The sequence below is a fragment of the Atractosteus spatula genome, chromosome 14, assembly GCF_055471065.1.
Source record: "Atractosteus spatula isolate fAtrSpa1 chromosome 14, fAtrSpa1.hap1, whole genome shotgun sequence".
In the NCBI taxonomy this organism is placed as follows: domain Eukaryota; kingdom Metazoa; phylum Chordata; class Actinopteri; order Semionotiformes; family Lepisosteidae; genus Atractosteus; species Atractosteus spatula.
The window spans coordinates 22,054,167-22,080,127 of NC_142719.1; the positions used below are offsets into that span (position 1 = coordinate 22,054,167).

Genomic DNA, 25,961 nt, shown 5'->3' on the forward strand with positions numbered 1-25,961 from the left:
TGATGTTTTAATATTTTATATGGATACAAAGTAATATGCGCTGCTTTAAATTGTTAATGTGGCACAACTATAATTTTTTTGTTTCTACAGCTGACATTTTGTTAATGGAATTTTATTTTGAGATACCAAGGTTGTTCTTAGTGCAGTGATATCTGCAAAGGAGATTTTATCCATAATCTGAAGAGATAACTTTATAATAGGTCCCTGGTTCGAAAACCATGTAGAAAAAAACAAGCTTTTAGGGTAGAGTGGTGGCACTGTGGTTAAGGATCTGCACCTGTGGCTGGAAGGTTGCTGGCTCAAATCCTGCAGCTAGCAGAGGAATCCTATCCATTGGGCCCTTGATCAAGGCCCTTAACCCCCAGCTGCTCCAGAGGTGCTTTATAAATGGCTGACCCTGCCTTCTGACCCCTAGCTTCTCTCTCCCTGTCTGTATGTCTCATGGAGAGCAAGCTGACGTATATGAAAAGACAAATTCCTAATACAAGAAATTGTATATGGGTAATAAAGTGATCTTATCTCTTATCTAATGGCAGGATAAGGACATTTTACATCATACTAGAGCAAAAGATCCCTGTGCACTACATTATCGGACAAGCATATGCCTTGACAATTTTTTTCCTTAATTTGTATTTGCCAATAACTTTTAAGATAAATCTATTTACAAGTCAAGTAAAAAAAAAGTATGCCCAGATTTTATTCCTGATACTATTTTCCGGTGCTTCTGCACTTCTGATCTCTTCTCTGTTACTGCAGGTGATCTGTGCCGTGATAGCAGGAGTCCTCCACTTCTTTTTCCTTGCTAGTTTTGTCTGGATGTGTCTGGAGGGAGTTCAGCTGCTTCTGTTAGTGATGAATCTGAGAGTGGTCAAATACAGTAGCAGAAGCAGATTGACCAAGAGGTATCTATTACCACCTGGGTATGGTATTCCTGCCATCATCGTTGCTGTGTCAGCTGGAGTTTTTCCAGGCGGTTATGGAACACAGACCAGGTGAGCAGGTTATTTCATACTGTTTTGTCTGAAGTTGCTCAATGTTCAGCTAAATCATTTTAAATCCCTTTCTTTCAATTTACCACTACGTTTTTCATAGACTTAGGGATCAAAGAGAAAAGGATTAGCAAATACTGAAGAAGTTGCAGAAAATAAATTAAAGAGACTTATACCAAGTACAGGAAACCCATCAGATGATTTTAATGTAGACAAATTCATTTAGCAAACACAAATTACAAACACAATATGTTCCAAACAATCTGACATCTGATAGGGTGCCATAACAATATCTTTTTTGTGGATATCCATGGAAACAAACACACACTGGTTTGCCATAATGGTAAAAAGCACCACTAAAAGAATCCGAATCCAATGTGCTTCCATCCCAAGGTCTTTCTGATTTTTTTTCTTCTTTATTAGGTTATCTTGTTTTTTTTCTCTTCCAGCTACACTGCTGTCTCTATCACTGCTGTCCAGCACTGCCAGAACTCTTTTGGTGTTTTTGGCACCAGTTTCTTCTCTTTCATCCCCTGCTGCATGAGATGCTATCTCAAGGGCCCTGGAGATGTCCCGTAACATCCTTTCTCTACTGTGGCCTCAAATACAGCTTATTGGATGTCCTATCATAACTCCTTCTGGCTTCTTAGACTTTTCTTTCTTTCTACCTTTCTTCTCCTTTCTGATCTCTTAACACTTAACACTACGGTATGACGCGTTATGACGTAGCCAAATGCCTGCAGTACATGTTTGTGCCGCGCACTTTGAATGGCTGCATCTGTAAATATCCCATCTTTCTATATGCTATAATTTTAACTCAAGAGAAAGAAAACAAGTCAGTTCATCTCTAGCACGTAGATTTTATTATTTCAAAATACAGTCCTACATTACCCGAAAACCCCTCTTTGATTATTTCCATCTCAATATTTTCAAATTTCCTAGGAGCCTTTTTTATCTCTTCTCTTTGTTAACGAAAATACCTCTTTAAGCCTTGTGGCTTGGTAATTTTACATTTGAAAAATTTTAATTAAATCAAGATCCACAAAATGATTTGCAAGGGATTCGAGACTACTTAATTAAAAAAAACTGGTTGCTTGTCATCAGAAGCAAAGCACACTTACATCATAACTGGTTTTGATGTTCTGACTCAGGTATTTTTGCACCTTTCCACATATACAGTGTGTATAGAAAATCACCACCCCCTTTCAAAATGTGTACCTTTTGTTGTATAACACTCTGAAAATAAAAACAAATTAAATTAGACTTGTTCCATTTTTATTTACACACAGTAACCCACATTAGCCAAGTGAAAATACAATTCTAAAACATTCTGAAAAAGTATTAATTACAACAGTAAAGTACCTTATTTGGATAAGTCGTGCTGCCTTGCAACTGGGATAAACCCTTAGGGGACCGAGGGAATGAGAATTAGTAAATTAGAGTTCCCGAGAATAATTTGGCCAGGGGTCCTCTCTGGTTTGTGCTTGAGAACCTCCCCAGAAAGAGTCAAGGTGGCACTGCCATCCTGAGGTCGGGGAAGTGAGCTTTTCTTAACCCCAGAGGGAACCTAGATGCAAGGCAACACGAAGGAAAGTGGAGGAGGAGGGAGTAGGAGGGACTTTAAAAAATTCTAGACATGTGTGTTAGCAGGGTTAGGGATTAAATAGAAAATAAATACTGTCATTGAATGATAGAGGAAGGGGTGAAGCACCCCCCACTTCTCCATCTATCTGTTTCCATTAAGAAGTAGAAGGCAAATGGCATCACTCAGACCTTGCCTAGATCATGCCATCCCTCCTAAGTGGATGACCGAGCAAGAAGGATACTGATCAGAGAGGCTATCAAGAGGCCAATGGCAACTTTGAAGGAGCTACAGGCCTTTATGGCAAAGACTGGTCATTGTGTGCATGTGACAACAATATCACAAATCTGGTCTGTATGGGAGGATGGCAAGAAAAAAGCCACTCCTTAAAAAAGGCCACATAAACTCTCTTTTTTGTTTTGCTAAAAAGCACCTTAAATATTCTGTGACCACACAGGCGTTGTGATCAGATGAGACAAAAATCTAGCTTTTTGGCCGGAATGCAAAATGGTACGTCTAGTGAAAACCCAGTACATTTTGCCATCCAAATAATACCATTCCTACAGTACAGTACAGTGGTGGCAGCATCCTGTTGTGGGGCTCTTCAGCTGGGGCTGGTGCTGGGTCACTTGTCAGGATGGAAGGGAAGATGGATGGCGCAAAATACAGGCACATTCTTGAAGAAAACCTGCAGCCCTCAGCCAAGAATTTGAAAATGGGAAGATGGTTCACCTTTCATCATGACACTGACCCAAAGCACACCACCAAAGCAACTGTACAATGGCTGAATGTTCTTGAGTAGCCTAATCAGAGTCCCAATCTACAGAAGCAGCCATTCAAAACAAGTGAGGTACACTGCGGTACAACACGGTGGGTGTGTTGCATCTCAACGCGTCATAACGCGTCATACCGCAGCTATGATAATAGTATCCGGAATCACCACCAGGTGGAGCAAATAAATCTTAACCTCTCATGTACAGCATTTGAGCTGTTGCCAGAAAACACCCCATTTTGAATCCCGATCACTGCTGGGAGAAAATCTTTATCCAATTAATAATTTAAGTTCTATACTCTTTAGACTTTTAATTTTAAACTGTGTACTACAGCATGTTAATCACTTAACATTAAAAAGTTGGTATATTTTATAAAAGCAAGATTGCTCAGTTGAACAAAAGTACACAACCTTCCACCTTCATCATATTTTAATTATGAATAAATATTTTATGTATCAAAGTCTATAACTTGGTAATTTACATGGGTTCTGGCTTAATTGCGCTTGTTCTAACATTATTAAGGTTATATTCTGTACTTCATAAAAAGTTATAACGTTTTATCCTTTTCTAAGAATACATAATAAGAACACCACTTGCTGTTATTGTAAAAAGATAAATGCTGTAGTGATTTAACATCACTTGATAGTTATATGAATATGGAATTGTGTAACTAAGCAGCTAAAATATCACAGGTGGACATTTTGACATCTGTTTCTTTTTTAAAATAATGTATTGTCCTCATAATGGAAATGGACAAAGCGCTGCACCCAATGGTTCAATGTGCAATCAAAGTATTAGTTTTGGTTTGTTTATGTATGTGAATACATAAAATACTCCACTATTATAACTTGTTGTTGGCTCTGGTGTGAATTTGTGTATCATGATAAATTAAGTGATGGTTTTGTGATTAAGGATTTCTTCACGAAAATCTTTAAGTTGAACAAAGGAGGGAAGAATGGTTATTTTTACAATTGGTACTCCAAGATTCTGACTGATTTAATTTCCCTCATTAAGCTGAAACGGATAAAGAAATCATGCAGTAGTTATATGTATTGGAAGGTGCTCTGTTTTATTAACAGACACTCAAACCTGTGTCGTACAGTGATATATTGTAGACGTGGGTAATGTAGACGTGGGTAATGTCATCCCCATTAAACAATGTGCTTATTGCACAAATCCTGCTAAACTAGAAGCATTGCAGAAGGTGATAAACTGTACATTATTTACTGAAGCACAGTTGAGTTCAAAATAAGGAAGTCTGTGAAGACCAGGGTAAAGTTAGCTTGAAGTTCGAAAATTATTTTGGCATGCCTGTAGTGTTTTCACCTCCTAGAGTTACGAAAACACTTCCTGTGTGTACAACATACATTGTGAATGTTTTCACAGCCTTCACCATGTCGTTTTTACGCCATTTTTTTTACCAAGCACAAATATTCTTATGTCCATATCTTCACAATGGAAACACAGAAAGCTTTCAAACCAAATGCATTTTAAAGACCTTTATATAAAACTATCAGTGAGCTAATTCTCTTTTTGTAAACCTCCGTTTTTTCATCGAACCCTAGGGGACCGCTGTGTACAAAAGTTCACAATGGTAGAAATGCTGCTCAATACAGCTTCGTGTGAAAAACCCGTATATCACCATAGGAAGCAGAACGGCACAGTCTCCAATTACCCAGACTGTGAGCACGGGAATAAAGCTTTATTTGATTTTTGAAACCCTTTCTTTATGTCCACAGAAGACTGACAGCTTTATTTTGTGAATCTCTTTTTCTTGTGCTTTTATTTAATGTGGCACTATGCACTGAGATGGGGTATGCTGTTCACAAGCCAATAGCATTTAAACCACAGCACCCACAATGCTGCAAGTAAGTGTGAGTGAGGACCTTATCCTGCTTTTCTTAAAGAAGCCCAAGTAAAATGATCAAAAACACAGTTGGACAGCTGTTGAAGTTGACCCACAACCGGCTAAATAACTGCCCCTTGCTGTCTATATTAAACCTAGTTCACTCAGTAGTTTAAACTAAGTGTAAAGTGCTATGAGGAGGAATGCATGAAGCTACTCTCACATTTTTATGAAAGCCATAGTTTTTTAAATCTTTTAAATCATGGGACCCAAAGAATCTAAAAGCTTCACAGCTCAAGGGCAAAGTATCCATGGATTTTGCCAAAGCTCTCTCTAAAATAGACGTTTAATAAATTTAAGGTTGTGAAAACAGTGACAATGACAACAGAGCATGCTACTGAAAGTTCCCCCAGAACTGTCTATTCTACATAACATTACACAGCGGGGTGTTAACACTCCTAACCTTTGTGAGAAGTACGGAGCTGTGTCACATAAAGTAAAGGTTAATTCCAAGCTGGAAAGAAAAGACACAACGTGTCTCCTCTATAAATCTTCAGTTTACAGACCGTCCAATGTCATTTATTATCAATAATGTCTTCCATATTGCATTAAAATTGGAACATTTTTTACAAGTGTAAATCCACCTTTTCTAACTGTTTTATCCAGGACAGCTAACAGTTCCATCCCCCCCCCCCCCCTCCCCGTTTCCTCTGCCTGCCTGACCTGTTCCCATTTGTAACCATTCTGCGAATCGCAGAGGGTGAGAGAAAATAGGGAGAGACCCTACTTTTTTTTTTAGTTAAATGTAACATATGTTTGAACACAGTCTTGTAAATGAATGTTTTTACAAGATGTGGAAGTGCAACAATTTATCACTGTGTAAATGTTAATACTAATTATTGATTAAAATAAAAAATAAAAAATAAAACGTTTACAAAGAAAGAGGATTACAGCAATACTACCAGCTATATAAATACATATATTTAGATCCTTAAATTAATATTGTTATTAATTTCTTTAGATAATCGATTCCATATTATATTCTCTATTTAGCGTATTCTAAAAATGATTTCTGTATTTCTGTGAATATGCTCTTATCAGAGTAAACAAAAGCATATTTTTAGAATTTGATTAACAGGGAATATAATATGGAATTGTGTATCTAAAGAGAATGCATGCCGGAGCAGTGATGTCACTGCCTTTCCCTCTAAATAGTTAGCAGGGACCTCAGCCTCAAATAATAGGCAGTGAAAACATTTGTCTGTCTGTCCGTGGGGGGGAGGGGGACTGTCTTTCATTGGAAGGTTCGCCTATTCTACTCTGAGAATGTAGGGGGGAGGAAAAGTGCCCACGGTCTTTTTTTCACTGACAAAGTTGTTAACAAAAACTACACTATGCTTAACAGCTGTGAAACCAGTTCAGACACCAGCTAGCCTGCTAGAGCACCACAACTCACACTCAACCACATCACAAATCACATATCAGTCCCAGTGTGTGAGATAGTGCTGTTTGATCTGTGTTTGATCTTTGATCTGAGCTTAAATAGAGAGCTTATCTAAAGATATCTTATCTTAATAGAGAGTGGTATTAAATAAACAGCTTTTTTGTATAGATGACACTTTTCTAAAATTTATTAAAAAAATAAAAATGATTACAATCTAATCTTTCCACGTTTGATCCCATGAGGAAGTACAATACACTCCTGCTTTGTTTAACGATGGTACAGATGCAGCCATTCAAAATGCACGGGCGATACCGCATTATTTTGCGGTACGCTGTACGCAGTCTACCGCAAGCTACCGGTAAATACCGTGAGTTACCGTAAATTCTCCTATAATACGACAAGCAAAATAATAGTAGCCAGAATTTCCGCAAGGTGGAGCTAATAAAGCTCAACCTCTCATGTTTGAGCTGTGGCCATCAAAGTCTTTAACGAAGATATTACTAATAGTATTAATAATGAATGACCTTGGACAAGCTGTAAGTGTAAACTCAAAGTATTGCCCTGGTCAACATTCTTTTTTTCATTGACCGTCTTTGTAAAAGTAACACCACAGCATTTCGCAATCACGCATTTGTTTCCAATCATGCAAAGTACAGTAATTTTTGAGAATCGATTCACCATGCCTTTCACATGCTCATAAAAGAGATTGATTTAGGAACACAAACATATTACCGTATGCAAACTGTACTGTATACAGTATGTATATGTATATTTAATGTCTTAACTGTGCCCGTTTAAGTATTGAATATTCATATCTAATTTTACCACTGAAGGGAAATCTTAGTAGCTGAGCATAAAAAGAATAGGAGCATACTGCAACGCGTGTGAAGGCCATAAACGATATTAATTTTGGAACATAAACATACAGTATATGGCTGGTCTCGGTACTTTAAAGAAAACATACACGAAACATGGTTTCATTATGACCAGAATCGGTCTTGAGATATTTTTAACTTGATTTACAGTATTTGAGAGGTATGTCTTGACACCGATACTACGTAAATACTGCTCACGTACTGTATATGTTTCTAGGTTTTAGTTTCGTTTTGTACGGGGACTGCTTTAACTATATCGCCGTGGATTGATTAGAGATATCAAGTACATACAAGTCATTTTTTAAATGTTGTAGTTCGTCTTGTAAAAATGTTACGAGTACATCATCTATCAACAATTACACAGGTTCTGTTTCCATATTGCGGATTTTGGTTACGTAATATTATTTTCTAATTTCACGTTGTGAATATATGATTTGGGCAAACAGAGCCGCAAAGAAGTACATTATGGGTTGTTGTTTTTTTTTTGCAGTTTTATCTAGAACAAGCGATGCTTAAACCTTTGTCTGATTCTTGTGAAACTATCCACACGACAGTTACAGTACCTAGGAGTTGACTTCAGTGATGTCACTGATGGGATGTTTCTAAAAATCCATCCTCTGTAAAACGTCTTCTCTAGTTGTCCTGCATATGTATTCGCTAATGAAGCTGTGTGTTCTGAGCCTGGATCTCTACATTTCTGTATGAACCAGCTTAGAGGGCTAAAGACAACTTGTGTTTAAATTGAGTGTAAGGCAATTTATGCTTCTAAAGTCATGGTCAGCATTTATTATTGTACTGTGCTGTAAACTTGTTCTGTGCCTAGTCACATTATTTTATAGCGTTTTTATAGCATTATCAAATCCGGTGGCGCTGTGTGTTAGTTTCCTGACTCCCATGTCACATGGTCTGTGATTGAAACCTGTGAAACCGGTTTAATTCGTCACAGCCAGCACTCCGGCAGAGAGGGGGTTGTACTCGTAAAGTAGAAGCGGGCGAGATTTCCAGCGAAAGACACCTCCCCCCCCCACCCTCATACGATTCAAATTGTATTACAGCATTGTAATTACACATTGTTATTGTATTACACATTGTACAAATGCTTAAAAGAGAAGAGAGAAAACGCAAGCCTTCTTCAGGTGTGAGGGTCTTCTGCTCAGAATGAAACGCTAAAATGTAATGTAGGCTCTGAATGGGTTCAATTATGATTTGGGCTTGATTAAGGTCGCTGCCTTTCATCTAAAACCCTACTTGAATCCTTCTAAACTAAAAATCAGTGTTAGTGAGTTCTAAATAAAGAGGTATCCAGGTAACAGTGAAACGGGCGGACAGTCTGGGGAGATCGCCCGTTTTCCATGTAAATAGTTCCCTGGTTCCGCACCCCTTGGTGTTTCTCTCGCTCTCTCTCGGGTCACCTGATCATTAGCTCGAAAGATTTGAGTGCTTTGTGTATATTCTAATGGTAGTGGGGGCAGGGTGGGTGGGAACAGGTTTGGTTGAAATTGCATTGGAGATCTATGTTCTTCACACCTGAAACATTTTCTCTGAAAGCATTTTCTTCGCTGTTTAACCGATCTTGTTACAGCATGTTACAGTTTACTATTATTAACCATATTAATTTTAAGTGCTTAATGTAAAATCTTGTAAAAATATATTTTCATTGTTCAAATATACATTAAGTCTGACTATCATATAATAAGTTAAATACAAAACTAAAGAAAAAATAGGGTTAAATATAATTCAAAATATTTTGCTAACAATGTTAACTGTTTATGAATAATAAAATGTATTAACTAAGGAGTAGGATGGCACAGTTGTTAGTATGTTTTTTGTTTTGTTTCTTTTTCATAAATACAACAGTAGTACCTGATGTCTCAGTGGCTTTCAAAATTAAATTATGCATGCAAACCTGTGAACTAGAAAGATAACTAAGATATCCATCCATTTATAATGGTGGCGAAGTGGTTAGCATTGCTATCTTGCAGCATTGGGGTCCTAGGTTCAATTCCTGCCATCCTGTGTGTGTGGGGTTTACATGTTCTCTCTGGGTTACATGGTTTTTCTCCATATGTGTGATATGACTCCCTCTCGCACTCCAAAACATACTGGTAAGTTAATTGGTTTATGGGAAAACTGGCCCTGGTGTGTGTGTGTTTGTGTCTGTCTGTCCTGTGATGGACTGGCGCTATGTCCAGGGTGTATTCTGCCTTGTGTCCGTTGCTTACTGGGATAGGCTCCAAATCCTCTGTACTGGATAAAGAGATTAGAAATGGATGGAAGTAAAGGCACTGTGTGGATGGAACTATACACAGTGTTAGAAACCCACTATGAAATGGCAGCATCTCACTGAGAATAAAATATTTTATAGTGCTGGCTTAAGGAAACAGCCTTTCCACCTCTCTTGCACATCAGTATCCATACCTAGTTATTTAAACAAATTGCCTCTAATTATAAACATCTTAATATGCTGGCTCTGTGGATCCGCATCAGCTATGTTTGCCCATTCCTTCAATTCATGTGCATCCAACACACAGTTCAATGCCAGCAACTACACATAATCTAAAATACAATCCTTATTTCAGTATCTATGTAAACATATAGTCTGTTAACTTCATCATCTTCATCAAAAGTATGCCTAACCCCATTAGGAAGTGTTCTTGTTATAAGTGTATTCCTCAGCTTTCCCCAAATTATCTTCTTCTTGCCAACATCTCTAGTCTTTTATCCTGCAATAACTCAGCCAACACTTAAATCTCCAAAAGCTGCTTGTGTTAATTTCTTTAAATCACAAATATCATGTGTAAATACTGGCCATGTAATACTCTGCATTGTGGAATAATAGTTTATTTTAAAGGGAACTAGAGAAACTAAGAACTAGAGAAATCAAGAAAGGCTTTTTTTCTAGAATTAATAAATGCACATCCTGTTCACTGGGGAAATTAAATCCACACTGAGCAATCTTCAATATGTTCAGAATATGACAGCAAGAATCCTATCAGGGATGCATTACACCTGTTTTCAAGTCCTTGCACTGGTTACCTATCAGATTTCGAGTCAACTTCAAAATCCTTGTGCTCCTTATATACTGTCTTACAACTGTTATTATTGATCACCGAATTATTGTACTTGACATGACTTCATTCAGCCTTTCCTGAACGTCTATGACAGGCAGAGAGAGTGCTGTTTCTGGTGCGATCTTTTGCAGCTGACATTTCACTGTTTTAAACGAACAAGAAATTAGATGGCTCATAAATCAGTTATTCTATATAAACACAGCGTAATTGCCCTCCGAAAATCCTCTTTTTCTTGTTCGTTTTAGAGACCTTGATCGAAACTGATTTTAGATGTCAGAAAGGATTTATTTTCTCTGTATTTCCTACATTGCTTTGTCGAGATTTTAACTTTATATCTAACTTTATATCTAGGCTCAGATTTCAACTATAAATCGTACAGTAATTAATAGCAGTAAATACTGATGTTTTGCGCCCTCTTACCACAAAAATATATGTTTTGTAGTTGGGATTAACTTTATTTCATACGCGTAGCTACTCCGATTCGGACACCGAACAGTTAAAGATGGCGGCAAATCAGACACCCAGAGAGGGGGGGGGGGGCGTCTTCTCGCCTCCATAACTAAAATGCCAAATAGGAGTGGCTTAAGCGACATACACAGTCGTGTAACTGACAGTTTGAGGTAGCCTATCGTGTAAATTTCGCTTTGTTGCTGATAGGTTAAGCTTTCGAAACTCTGCCCCAAAGTCATGTGACTGATTTTTCGCCTGTTTCGTTGGTTAAACGCAATGATCACAAGCACCACCATGGTAACTGGGATGTGTAGTTTTTAATTCCGTTTGAATTATAACTGTATGTACTGTCTTCATATTTGGTCAGGGCTTTAAAGAGAAGGCGCGCCAAAAAATTTCAGTGCCGTCGTCTCCGCTTTAAAGGTACCCCCGTGCTGGAAGAATTTGACCTCGGAACGTTTGCCCAGCGTAGTTATAGTGGACATAAAAACAAGAGTTCGCTGGCATTATATCCTAGAAGACACAGACCGGCGCCAGACCGGTAAATGCTTGATGAACTAGGGATTGGACAGTTTCCAAGTGCTTGTACAATCGATGGAAATGTTCAAATAAATGTGCAAAAGAAATAAACAAAATAATCATTTATTTCTTTATCATATTGGCTAGCTAATGTCCTCTCTTTGCTAGTTAGTGGCTGTGTTTCTGCGTTGGGTAGCAACGGGTGACTGTTCTCAGGCGGAAGATGTAAACAGCTTAATTTTCGTGTTAAATAATTTTTAAAAATTAAAATTCATTCTATACAGCAATCACATATTTGGGTACCGTTTCATAAAACTTTCATGCTTAAAATGTTTAGGGAGAAATGGAAGACTGGTGTGTATTTTTTCTTTAAACCATCAAGACCAGCCATACACAGTACAGTTTATGTACATACAGTAATGTTTATGTTCCTAAATTAATATCGTTTATGACCTTCAGATGCGTTATGCATCCACTGGTCAGGTGACTGAGGGCTTGCCAGCGCGGTGTCACTGCCTTTCATATGAATAGGAGGGACCTGGTCCGTCAGTATTGAGGGCAGATCTCACTGTAGCTTGACTGGCTGCTTCCCTGTTGAGTGACGCTGGGGGTCCAAGTTCGATTCGTCAGCTGGTAGGGCATCAGCCTGAAAGTGCTACATTATTAATCTTCTGTGTCATATTAAATAACTCTTCGGTCTATTCCGCCAGACAGTATATGAATCTAATTATATCATTATGTATTTCTTTTGATATACCCTTATATTATAAACGCCCTTAGGCTGGGCAAACAATTTTTTTAGTTTTTAAAAAAGAAATTAAAAATGAGATATATATGTTCCTGCTTAACTTAGACATTGCATGATTTTAAAAGCTATAAAAACAAGTTTTGATAGTTAATAACCACTTTTTATGCATGAAAAATTAATGATCTTTCTTCCTCGGGATCAGCTTAGAATCTTTGTGTACGCTGTAAGTTTTTCTTCTTAATTAAGATTTTAAAATACATTAATTTCATAAAGACAACACACGTTTCAAACAGATATGGAACAGATGTAGAACAGATCAGCAGGTCTTTCTTTCCCAATTGGTTTTTTTCCCCTGTATTTATCATATTGGCTAGCTAATGTCCTCTTTGTTAGCTAATGGTACTTGTGGCTGTGTTTCTGAATTGCGTAGCAACGAGGGACTATATTCTCAGGCGGAGGAATGTAAACATCTTAATTTTCGTGTTAAATACATTTTTAAAATTAAAATGCATTCTGTACAGCACTCGTATATTTGGGGACTGTTTTATAAAACCAATAAGGCACTCGAGGCCTGTGCTATATCGTGGATATAGTCACAGTTAAAAGGTTGCCTAACATCACCTTTTAACTGTGACTATATCCACGATATAGCACGGCCTCTCATGACTTATTGCTTAAATAATTAAATTCTGAAAAGTATGAGTTTCTTTTACTGTGATAACGAGCGCAAGTATTCATGGAAAATGGTAATCACTTAACTTTGACCAACAGAAAGACCAACAAATTCAATATAGTGTCGATAATATTTATTATCAGTAATAACGACAGTAGTAGCAGCTTCAAATTATTTGTTGTTATTAATAAATGACTTAGCTTCGAACAATTGTGATATTTAGAAATATAAAAAATGTCAATATACAGTAGTGTCCATAACATTTGCTATTTTAGTTTTTCAAAGAAATGTTTATTTGTTAAAAGAAAACTCATGGCAATAGCTGGGTTCAAACGCCAGACCTCAGGCTTATAAGTCAGTCACTTAAACATTCACACCACAGACAGTCACGTGGAAAGTATGCCCCTGTCAGTCATTTTGGCCAACCAATCACATACCGCGGTACACCGCAGTGGCTTGGGGGTAGTTGCATGCGGTACAGGTTTGTACCGTGCATTTTGAATGGCTGCATCTGTAAATCCCATCGAAAATCTTTGGAATGACTTGAAGAGGGCAGTCTATTAACTCATGGTGATAGATGGGTTCGAACGCCAGACCTCAGGCAGTTTGACTGAGCTTGAACAATTCTGTTAGGAGTGTGGTGTCGCCGGGGGAAAACAGGTGTAAAAGAGATCTAACTCACACCACACTGGTCTTCGTTGGTACGTCTCTCCAAATCCGATCCGCAATCCATTGCCAGTATCCTTAAACGATCCAAATTCCTAAATCCGTATGTCCACACTACTGGAGCCGTATCCAAGCCGTAATCCGTAATCTTAGTCAAAACCGTATCCAATAGTCAGTTATTCTTAAATTCCTTTCAGTACACTCCTAAATCTCTCCTTCCTCCGAAACGCTTTCACCTTATCGGCCTCCGCCCCGGCTCATCGCTTCTGGGGGCATTTATATCCTGTTTCCTGATGCAGTTCAGCTGTGTCTCCTTGTTTTGCTGCGTCGGCTTTTCCCAATAGCGGGTCAGCTGGTTATCCTGGGTGGCCATCTTGCCCAGGTCTATATCGAGTATTTTCAGTGTTTCGTTCCGGAAATACTGGTTGTAAATGACCCTTCCCCGGGTCCTCTTACAGGAGTAATAGGCAAATATTCCTCCCTCTAGATGTGCAAAGTTGGTAGAGATGTATCCAAACAGACTCAAGGTTGTAATTCATTCAAAATGTGCTTATTAACTCAGGGGGGTGTTCTCTTATACAACCCAGTTATTCTACTTTTTTTTTTCAGAAATTTGGCTTTCTTTTTTACTTGGATGTTACAAGGTATAATTTGTAAATAAAACTGGAAAAAGACTGATCTTAGTTGTCTTCTTTTTGGGCTTTAGGGCAACAAAAGGTAAACATTTTGAAAGGGGGTGGTGACTTTCTATACCCACTGTATGAATAATAATAATAATAATAATAATAATTATAATAATAATAATAATAATATAAAAATCCTCAGTGCTGCTTTCAACACTGTTAACCATGATATCATTTTTAGATAGTGTTTTTGGAGTTTCTGATACTGCTCTTAAATGGTTCAAGTCTTACCTCACTCATCACTGTCACTTCATCTCACTTGGCAGATTTAATGTGAAATTTGACTCATTAAGTTTGATATTCCTCAGGGCTCGATACTGGGCCCTCTACTTTTCAGCATTTACATTTCCACTTGGTCAGCTTTTAAGATCACATAGCCTCAACTATCACTTCTATACTCAAATAATATTCAAATCCACATTCATCAGACCTGACACTGATGTGGCTGTATCTTTTATCTCTAATTGCCTCTTCAACATAAAACATAGATTTTTTTTTCTTCACCTTAACTGCAACAAGACTGAAGTCATGTTTCTTGGCATGCCACATCAACTATGCAAAACTAGTACTGTAACTCTATCTGTGGATGGTACTCTGCGTCAGTTTCAATCAAAGTTGAAGAACTTGGTAGTGATATTTGATTGAGGCATGTGCAACATATTGTCAAAAGATCATTCTTCTACTTCAGAAATATCACTAGACTACATCTTTTGTTGTCTATAAATATTGACTACCGTAACACCCTACTTTCCTGGGTATCTAAATACACATTGAACAAGCTGCAGTATGTCAAGAATTCAGCAGCCAGAATCCTGACCAGGTCTATATGCAAGTGATAACTCCTGGAGTCCTTGAACTGGCTTCCTGTCAGGTTTTATGTCAACTTCAAAATCCTCATGCTCACCTATAAGACTCTGCATGACTTGGCACCTCAGTATCTGTCTGCTACTATTGTCTTACGCCCCACCTTGCAACCTTTGCTGTTCTAATTCTGGTCTACTATATGTCCCCCAAGCCCATCGACACTCTATGGGTGACAGGGCTTTCTCTTGTTTGATCATATGCAGGTATTTTGCATAAGAATAGTACCTGTTTAAAGCCATTCTTGCCGTATAAACCCTTTTACTGTACACTGAGGTAGCATGGTTTTGAGTCCTGTGCATTATTGCACGTAAGTTTAGGTAATAGATATAATTTTAAAAAATGTAAAAAAAAATCCACATGCAGTTGTCTTTTTTACATTAATGGTTTGAATGTTTGAAAGTTTGTAGTGTTTATCCCGCAAAGTTATTGACATTTTGCAAATCATGTCACAAAAAGATATGTATAAATGATGAAGTGAAGGTTATAAAAATATTCACAAATCACTCTCAACAAAATGCAAGACGTTTGACATCTCAAGGTAGTTTTGTTAAGATGCTAAGTTTCAAAGAACGAAAGTCTAACTTCATATGCCAATGTGTCTGTGGCACACTGAAGGCACATTCAGTGGTCTAATTACAAATGGTGTAATTGTCAAAGAGACAAGCAAATTTGCAAGATAATGCAAGGGTATTAAAAAGAGGTTTGATCAATCGGCAATCTGACCTGAGTATCAACATTCTTTATCACACTTCCTGCATCCTGTTTCTCTTGGAGAAAAGGTCTGGCATTACTACATTTAATACTCATATAAATAAGCATTGGGATTCGGTTGATTTGTTATTTGAAAAAAATCCATGAACCTGCAGTACAATGATCACAGTATGATATCAAGATATTTAACGGGAAGAGACATGGTGTTCCAGTACCAACTGCCTTGGCTCGCAAAGAGTGAAAGGTAAGCATATACCATAGAAATATCTGATTACAGGTTATATATTAAATATATGGCTTTATTGATTTCTAAATTCTTGTTTTTGTTTCTTCATGGGCTCTTCTTCAGGAAAATACTGCATGCTCAAAGCAATCTTCCAAGACCATCAAAAAGAAAGAAAGCAGTAAGACAGATGAACAGATAATTGTATTTTGAAGTCTGTTCTAAAGCAACACTGTAGTATGACTAGAATGACTAGCCTAGAAAGAATAAAATTATTTCCTTTGTTTATTCTTTTATTTGTCATTGGCTCAGCTCTAGGCCAAAGGCCAGGGTGTTTGCCTGTAAGAACTGGACTTGTGTGGAGACCTTCCTGGAGGAGCGTGAGCTGTCTAGCTCATTGTTGGGAAGGATCGGAAGGTTCCTGTCAAAGATGCAGGAAGCAGGAAGCAGGAGACAGTATTTTTCAGCACCCAACCACCATGTCTGCAATTTCTGAACAGCCAGTGAAGAGTGTCTGACCCCACCTAGCAGAGTGCAGTATCCAATTGAATGCATGTCTCTACACAGCCCTGCACTGCTAGCAGCACACATATGATCTCCATGCACACCAGATCAGGACAGGCCATCCTTATCTCTCTGCTCACCACTGCTCAAGAATTGGGAGATGTTGTCCCTGTTGTCTCTCTCCTGTCAGGAAGAGCATCAAAAAGGACTATGTCACAGCAAAATTAACCAATGCCTGTGTACAACTCTCTCAGATATAAAGGAACAAGTAATAGGTTTATTCCATGCTGAAAAAAAGAAGAAAGAGAACACAACGTTTCGGCCGTGGAGCCTTCTTCAGGTGTGTGACACACCTGAAGAAGGCTCCACGGCCGAAACGTTGTGTTCTCTTTCTTCTTTTTTTCAGCATGGAATAAACCTATTACTTGTTCCTTTGCAGCCTACGCATGCTGACGCAGCTACCCACCTGAACTTCTCTCAGATATATACAACTTTTAACCAAAGGTCAAGAGAACAAGGAGATATAGTATGTGGAACACACTGGTATAGATAGGAGAACTAGACCAGTTAAGCTGATCTTCTTTTTTGGATCTTGGTGACTTTTAAAACTTAGTGGGGATAAGCCATATATTCGACAGCTCCAGAGTCTAAGAAGATTTGCTTTACTTTACTGGGAAATGATCAGACACATGGTGAATCGGAGATTCCCAAAACATCTGATGATTGGAAGAGGATTCGTGATTGGATGAACAAGTTGCTCAAAACAAAAAAAAATTAATAATGTGTGAAACAAATAAATAATTTGATTAAACAAGGGAGTATGACGTTAATTGTTTGTATTAATGAAAATGGAAAAAAGTTTTCTAATGTTTATTTCAGTTTCATTCTATCATTTATGTCATGCCCTGTACTCCTAGAGAGCCCTCTACTTCTGTCCTGTTCCTAGTTCCCTTTGATTGTTCATGTCTTTCTGGTGTGTCTTGTTGTGTAGCCTATTTACTTCCTGTGTCTGCTCTGCTCCTAGCTCAGCGTTGAGGGAACAGATGTCGTGAGACCCGCCTTTTACCAGGTCGTCCCACGTCTGTGGCCTGAGGGCACAGGTTTCTATAACGACATCGTCCAACCCCCTGAGCCTGGGCTAACTTCTATGTTGCCCCTTTTGCCACTACGCATTGGGTCATTACTGCTCTCCTTGTCATTCCAAGGCATGCCCTTCGGACATCTGCGACAATTTAGATTATGTAATTAGAATTAAGACAATATAAATCATTGACCATCTCCCTTACCAAGCAATCACTATTTTCATTAAATCCATTTGATGGCATTGACTAATGTGCTAAGAAATGTTCTGAAAGCATTTTAACGCAAACATCATTTGCTTTATTGCAAGACTTCATTGAAATCACAGAACTGCTCCAAGATGTCAACACAGTAAAAAAGAACTGCACCAGTCACAAGGAATAACATATTTTAATGCTGAGTTATGGCATTATAAACAGTATCTGCAATGTCTTCTGTATGTACTGGTTTGTTCTGTATAAAGTAGCAATTCTAATGCTTTTGCCAAGATAGCACCTGTTTTTTGGGTGGGTAGTGATCTCACTCAGCCCTACTACAGCAGCACAGGAGTAATAAATTCTCATAAGTCTCATTCATCACTGCTCTGTTAGTGCCAGTTTGTGCTATTGAAATATCTCAACACTATGATTAGAGAAAGAATGCACTAAATGGTTAATAAACATTTACTTAAATACTGTTACAATTTGTGTTGTGGTAAAAACCTGGAGGTGTTACAGAGTAGTGCAGTCTGGGTTCAGATTATTTAAAAAATAAAAACGGCGACACGTGGTGCTGTTTGTTAAACTGCAGTGCTTGTTTCAATTTACTGCCTGTCACCTCCCACATTTGAAATGGCTGCATCTAATATGCCAAATGTCACTGTAACGTAATACTTAGTAAGGATATTCAAATGCATCTAATTCTTGGGTTATGAGTTATACTTCATGAAATACATGATTAATTTAATTTTAAGCATATTACTCAACAATACCTGTGTTCAACACTCTTGTAAATGCTGCTGACGCAAACATATCTGCTACTCTTTTGTCAATATTAAAAACAATTTAGATATGAGTTAATACTGACATACTAAACTCATGAGTTTATATAAAAATATATTGAAGTTAAGTATAATGTTTTGATAGCTGACATTCAGCAAAATTAATAAAATCTATTATTATTATTATTATTATTATTATTATTAGATTAGATAAGACCTGAAATTAAAAACAGGCTTTGTTTATTTTATTCTCATGTACTTAATTTTGTCAGTCTCCTAGACTAGTAAAGAAAAAATCCACACAGCTCTTTAGGTTATAGAAAACAGGAATTCTTTCCCCTGACTATAACTTTGTCAACATACTGAAGAAACATTATGTCATGCAGAATGGTACTTGGAACTCCAAATTTGTTAAATTTAATTTAATTAAAAATCATTAAGATTACAATTATGAATAATAATGAGAAATGTCTTAATCATGGCATTATACACAGAGCATGAGACTTACACAAGGGCAACTTCCTTGACACTCTTCCTCAGAAGGCAAAACATCTAATATTACTGGGCTGTAAACTTCAATATTCACCAGTAAATAGTAAGAGGTCCTTTATATATTTCAGAGAAAGACAGAGAAAGGGTTTGTTTGTCACTGCAGATTATACAAAAGTTAGGAGTTCTCCAGGAGTATCTGCGGTATCTACTATCACAGCAATAAACTATTATTTTGATGTTGCAGTTGTTGGCTGTCCTATGAGAGAGGGTTCAACTGGAGTTTTCATGGTCCTGTTAGTTTCCTGATCTCTGTAAGTATGATACCCTATATTTATTAATTTCAGTGAATTTATGTAAATGAAATTCCAAGTTAAGAGAGATTAAATATAGAAACAGGAACCACTTTTAAACCTTTAATTTTCTCACAGTAAACAAAATGGTGCTTTAAAATGGTAAATCGACTAACACAAAACATTCCAAAGCCATACATGTATTATTGTATTATTAATTGCATTATTATTGCAATTCTCCTTCTATCTAGAACAGTAATTATACATTTCCTTCCTTTTTAGATTATTAGATTATTTTTTATTGCCACACAACAATAGTTGTCACATACAGAAAATCATTGTCACATACATATGTAAACAACTTTCCAGCATTTTAGCAGCATAAGTTATACAATGGAATTCAGAGATCAATGTGAATTCAGAGTTCGTATGGCAGTGGGAAAGAAGCTGAGGTTGAAGCTGGAAGTCCTTGAGAGGAAGCATTTGAATCGTATTCCAGAAGGGAGAAGCTGAAAGAGATTATGAGCTGGGTGAGGGGTCTGAGATGATTTTCTTGGCCAATTGGAGGTGCAGCTTGAGTAGAGAGATGTGTTATGTGTTAAGCTATTTTTGCAGCTTTGGACACATTCCTTTAGAATTTGCCTTTAGAGTAGTTATCCAAACTCCCATACCAGACTGTAATAGAGGTTGTCAGAACACTTTAGATTATGGCTGTGTAGAATTGAAGGAGTAGTTGCCAGTTCACTCTGTATTTTTTGAGTTGCCTAAGAAAAAACATCCTCTCCTTCTTGGCTATGTTGTCAGAGTTGTTACTCCATTACTCCATTCACTGTTTATATATGTACCCAGAAATTTAAAGGAGTTTGTGGTCTCTACAAGAAGATCATTAATGAAGACTGGAAGTTTTGTGTTCTGAAGGTGTCAGAAGTCAATGATGATTTCCCTGGTTTTACATGCATTGATTAGAAGGTCATTGTCCTAACACCAGGCTCTTCCCAAGTCAGTCTGCTTTCGATAACAAGTCTCATCATTATTCCCGACGCGGCCATCAATGGTAGTGTCATCTGCATATTTGAAAATCTTGACAGAGCCATCCCGAGATGTGAAGTTGTTTATGAAAAGGTAAAAGAGCCATGGAGACAGGACACAGCCATGGGGAGCACATGTGCTGAGAATCAGAGGGCAAAATGTCCTGTTATTCACCCTGACAGTCTGTTGGTGATGTGGTAAAAAGTCCAAAATTCAACGACACATAGCAGGGTTGATGTTAAAGTCAACCCTGTATCTTCATGTTTTAGTGTAATAATTAATTGAAAAATAACAGTCTTTGTTTTGTTTACATCAAAGTAATAGCGCATGTTTCTGCTCAGTGCTGAATTGTGATGTGAAATTTACCAATAGTTTTTAAATAAGGGTGTGTAGCCATTTCATGCAAGTTATGAGGTGCATGACCAACAAGATCTAAAATGTGTTATTTACATAAAACAGAATTTCGGGTGGGTAGCTGCGTCAGCATGCATAGGCTGCAAAGGAACAAGTAAAGGTTTATTCCATGCTGAAAAGAGAAGAAAGAAAACACAACATTTCAGCCGTGGAGCCTTCTTTAGGTGTAAGAAAGACAGGGCAATAATAAATAAACAGAATTTATCTATTATTTTTCCCAATGTCCACCAAGTGTGGTCTACATACTACTGGCAAGGGGCAAGGATGTTGTTAGTCCTGTCATTGTAGTACATATTCTCCCGTCATGCTGTGTAAGCTTAGCATATCATATCGGCTTTTCCAATACTGTAGTTACTGTACTGTGACACTAGCAATAAAGCTGAAGTTGAAAGAATACTATGATAGTACTATGATAGTACATAGAAAAGCTAGATATTTACAGATACAAACTGCTTACTGGTTATCTCAAGAATCAGTTTAATTATATTGAAAAATGTTACTTCAAAAACTGAAATTTAGGAATATGGCACAGCTAAAAACTAATTTCAGTGTTTTCTTCATATTTTGTCATCTACATCTATTTTGAGTGGTATAATTTATATGTATAATATATGAAATATACATTACGTGTACTGTATACAATTTATATGTAAATTACACAGAATGTGTTTGGTTTATGTTTCTATCAGTTAAAATGGGTTATTTGGTTATGATTTAAGTGAAAATGCACTGTACATCACTGTTTTAATAGATCTCTGGGATTTCTATATCATATTCCTAAATGAACCATTCACAGTAGAAACAAACATTTACATGTATTGTAGTACTGTATCTATGTAAAAGTAATGGAAGAGAATGACACAACTTCCTCCAAAGTACAGATATATTCTTCTTTTCTTATATTGTTACGCTAACTACAATCTAGATACATTTTTAGGATGTTCTTATTTTTATGCCCTTATTCCATTGATTGATATTCTATTTCTAAAATCAAGATCTGTTTTTTTCTAAAGGTGAACATCATACTATTCACCATCATTTTATGGGCTTTGAGATCACAGCTTGGTTTTCTCAACACTGACATTTCTAGAGTGAGAAACACCAGGTAAAGGTTGTATATTTTTTGTTGTTCATTCCTAACTAAAGTAAAAGACCACTGCATCCATAAACAGTCCATATTGCTTTGTAAAAAAGCTGAACTGACTTATTTTACACAGCAATGATGTGCTCTGTAAGTTGGTTCTTTCAGTGATTCATTCAGTTATCTAGTATTTTTGCAAGATTGTTGAAAAAGATGTAATAAGATTTAATATAACTGTGACAGGTCTACCTCTACTCAGGTAGCTCACAAGGCCCAGGCACATGGAAAAGCCCACAATGGAAAGAAAGTTATGCATAATGTACAAGAACTATTTATACATAACCATGGTCCTACAAAAGAAACACCTACTCTAATAACCTAACACCAACTATCCCCATGAATGCATTTATTTACCAAACTTTTATAAATGAAACCTATGTTACCAATCATCCAATTAATTAACTACAGATGCAGCCATTCAAAATCCATGGTACAACAAAATTGCCGCAAAAATTCAAAATTCAAAAAACAAAATTCCCCATGCTGCACAAAATTATCTACAGTTCACTGCGTTGTACCGCAGTACGTAATTGGCTGGCCAAAAAGACTGACAGGAGGCACTCGTGGTGCATTGGTTGTTAGTGAAAAGATTAATCGACTTAATATTGAATATTAATATGGAATTTTACAACTTAAGGTAAATTTTAGTAGCTGAGCAAAAAAAGAACAGGAGCATGATGCGTCTGAAGGTCATAAACGATATTAATTTAGGAACATAAACATATCAATGTATATAAACTGCAGATGGCTGGTATTGGTAGCTTAAATTAAAAAAAAAACACACCAGTATTCCACTTTCTTCCTAAACATTTTAAGCATCAAAGTCTTTCATTCAGTTACATACTCTGGTTATTTTGCTCCTTCTGACTATATTAAGTTTATATACTTATAATGTTTTAAACTTTTCTAAGAATATTTGCGCTCGTTATCGCAGTAAAAAATGCATACTTTTTAGAATTTGATTAATAGGGAATATAATATGGAATCCTATCTAAAGAAATTAATAACAATATAATTATATTTTTATATAGCTTTATATGATATGATATATTTATATGATTAACCTTTTCTATGAATACTTGCACTTGTTATTGCAGTAAAAAACCTCATAATTTTTAGAATCCTCAAAATAGGGAATATAATATGTAATTGCTTATCTAAAGCAATTAATAACTATATTAATTTAAGGATCTAAATATATGTAAACCACTTTTTAATTAAACATTAAAAATACTTGAATTTAATAACAGTTGTACTGATTTAACACCTCTTTATAGTAATATTAATATAGAGTCATGTAACTAAGCAGCTAAAATATCACAAGGGGACATTTTGGAAACATTTGACATTCGTTTTAAAAAATATATATATATTATTGTCCTTATAATGGTAATAGGCAATGGACTGTCATGTAGTGCGCTGTACCCAGGCGGTTCAAACCCCGATCAGAGAATTACTTTGTTTCTTACATAACCGAATATATAAAAATAGTCCACTATTATAGCTTGTTGTTGGCTCTGGTGTGAATCTGTGTATCTGGATAAATTAAGTGATGGTATTGTGATTAAGGATTTCTTCGCAAAATTCTGATAAAAGAATAAAAGTCAAAAGTCAAATAAAGGAGGGAAGAACGGTTATTTTTACAATTGGCACTCCAAGATTCTGACTGATTTAATTCCCTTCATTTAGCTGAAATGGATAAAGAAATCATGCAGTAGTTATATGTATTGGAAGGCGTTATATGTATTGGAAGGCACTCTGTTTTATTAACAGACTCTGACTCAAACCTGTGATGTACAGTGATATAGACATAGGTAATGTCATCCCCATTAAACAATTTTCTTATCACTTAAATCCTGCTAAACTAGAAATTAGACACAAGAAAAGTATTATTGGACAATGTTGTGTATTATTGGACAATGGCAGAATTTCTCTGTAAACTGAAGAGTTATAGAGGTGACACGTTGTGTATCGCCTCTTTTTACACTTCTAAGAACATTCCAATGCTAATGTGACATGGAAGATATTATTAATAACCTTTTAAATCTGAAGCTGTTAACTTCACTCCACACCTGCATGTCAAGATCATGGTTTCAAAATAAAAAAAAAACATCAAACCTTTGATTGGATGAGAATGTCATGATTGTTTCAGAAGGATGTGAAACGTGACAATTTGTTAGTTACCATGGGGAGAAAAAAAGTTTATTTTTTATTTATTTGTGGCTGCTGCAGAGTCTTGCAATGGATGGATAGTCAACACTTCAAAATTGCTTTATCAGTCTGACAGTCTGGCAAGTAAACTGAATCATAAACGGGTAATTACTGCTTGTCTGTCACATTTCATTTCAGATTGCTGACTTTCAAATCCATGGCACAGTGCTTTATCATGGGCTGCAGCTGGATTCTGGGCTTCTTTCAAGATGTCATATTCTTCAAATATGCGTTTGTCATCATCAACTCCTTGCAGGGCCCTTTTATTTTCCTGGTGCACTGTGTGTTGAGCCAACAGGTAACTGATTGACAGTACAACCTGCCACTACAGAATGTAGCTGCATATTTTTGTTTTCCCTAAAAATCACTGCAGTTCATTTTGTATGGTCATTTTGTAAGTAATGTGAATTAAATGTATTCTTAGATTTTACAGCTGTTGTCTTTAAAGACTGTACATTGTAAATTAAAATAATGTTCTTACCTCAAAAATACAGTACATAACTTTATATCACAGTCAATATGATTTATTGACACTTCAGTCTTTGCAGTAAACCAATTTATTAGTCTAAGGTAAGGTACACAGCTACAGCTTGTTCATCCTTCTGTATCTGACCTTCCCAAACAAGAGAATGTATGCTTATTTTGCAGTGACTTGCTGATCTTCTGTTTGCTTCTTCTCTTTAGTATGAATTGGAATGTCTGTACACACAACCCATTCTTTATAACTGTACACTTGCTTATATATTATGGAGGCTTAAAATTATTTTAAGGTTTAGCTTCAAAATACAAAATAAATCAAATGTTCAGAAAAGTTGTTCTCACAGAGTTCCTTGCTCTTACACTATCTCTCTGACACTATTTGAACAGCCTCTGTCCTTCTGGTTCTATCGATCTGAAAATATTAACTTATTTTCTTAAGGTCACTTCAATGCTGATTAATAAAGCAAATACGTAGTTGTAATGAAAATGTGAAGATCCTGAGGCTTCAGAATATGATCTAAACACAGCAAAGCATTTTAAAATTTTAATATAAGATGGAATCTTTCTGAGAATAAAAAAGTTTTTTTATATTTCTACCTCAAGCTTGTATACAGTACATTAAGAATGACAATGAAAAACAAGTTCCACTTTTGTCTGTCTGTAGTACTTGTTGTTAAGAGACACTTTTTCATCCCCAGATAAGAGAAGAGTATAGAAGATGGCTCAAGTGCACACGCAGACGGAAGGAGAAATCTGAGTCTTCTGGAATTACTATGAGAACGTTTGATGTAAGTGACACTTTTCAATCCAGAGTATACTCTTAAAGGTATTAAAATTTCACATAAAATGTAAAAGTATGTTTTTCAGTTCAGATCAGCATTAATATAGTTCATAGTTCAATGCATTCATAATATCCATATCATGCATTTTTGCAATACTTGTGGAATAACATACATTATCTCATATGATGTACAGTACCATAGACTTGGAATTCCTTGTTTTATGTTCTGTGTTCTAAGCCTATATTACATATAAACATATATTGTGAATCTATTCGAAGCTACCTGTGCTTTAAGATGATCTGTTCCAATCACTCAAGGAAACACCTGACCAGACTTTTGCTGAGATTAACCCCTTCTTTTCTTCTTCAGTTATCTTATTCTGTATCTCAAGCACACTAATTCTAAAATTAAAATGTATATGGAATATGTTAAAACATGCTTG

General features: G+C 36.5%; 1 protein-coding gene across 1 annotated transcript in view; it reads left to right on the plus strand.

The window, feature by feature from the left end:
* The window catches only part of LOC148820908 (adhesion G protein-coupled receptor E3-like), a 65,990-nt gene that overhangs the window by 38,338 nt on the left and 1,691 nt on the right, over positions 1-25,961 (plus strand). The window contains exons 12-16 of the mRNA XM_088933409.1: positions 757-992; positions 19,417-19,483; positions 21,919-22,010; positions 24,396-24,555; positions 25,436-25,525. Of these exons, the coding sequence (XP_088789535.1) occupies positions 757-992; positions 19,417-19,483; positions 21,919-22,010; positions 24,396-24,555; positions 25,436-25,525 (645 nt within the window). The remainder of the gene's footprint in view (positions 1-756; positions 993-19,416; positions 19,484-21,918; positions 22,011-24,395; positions 24,556-25,435; positions 25,526-25,961) is intronic.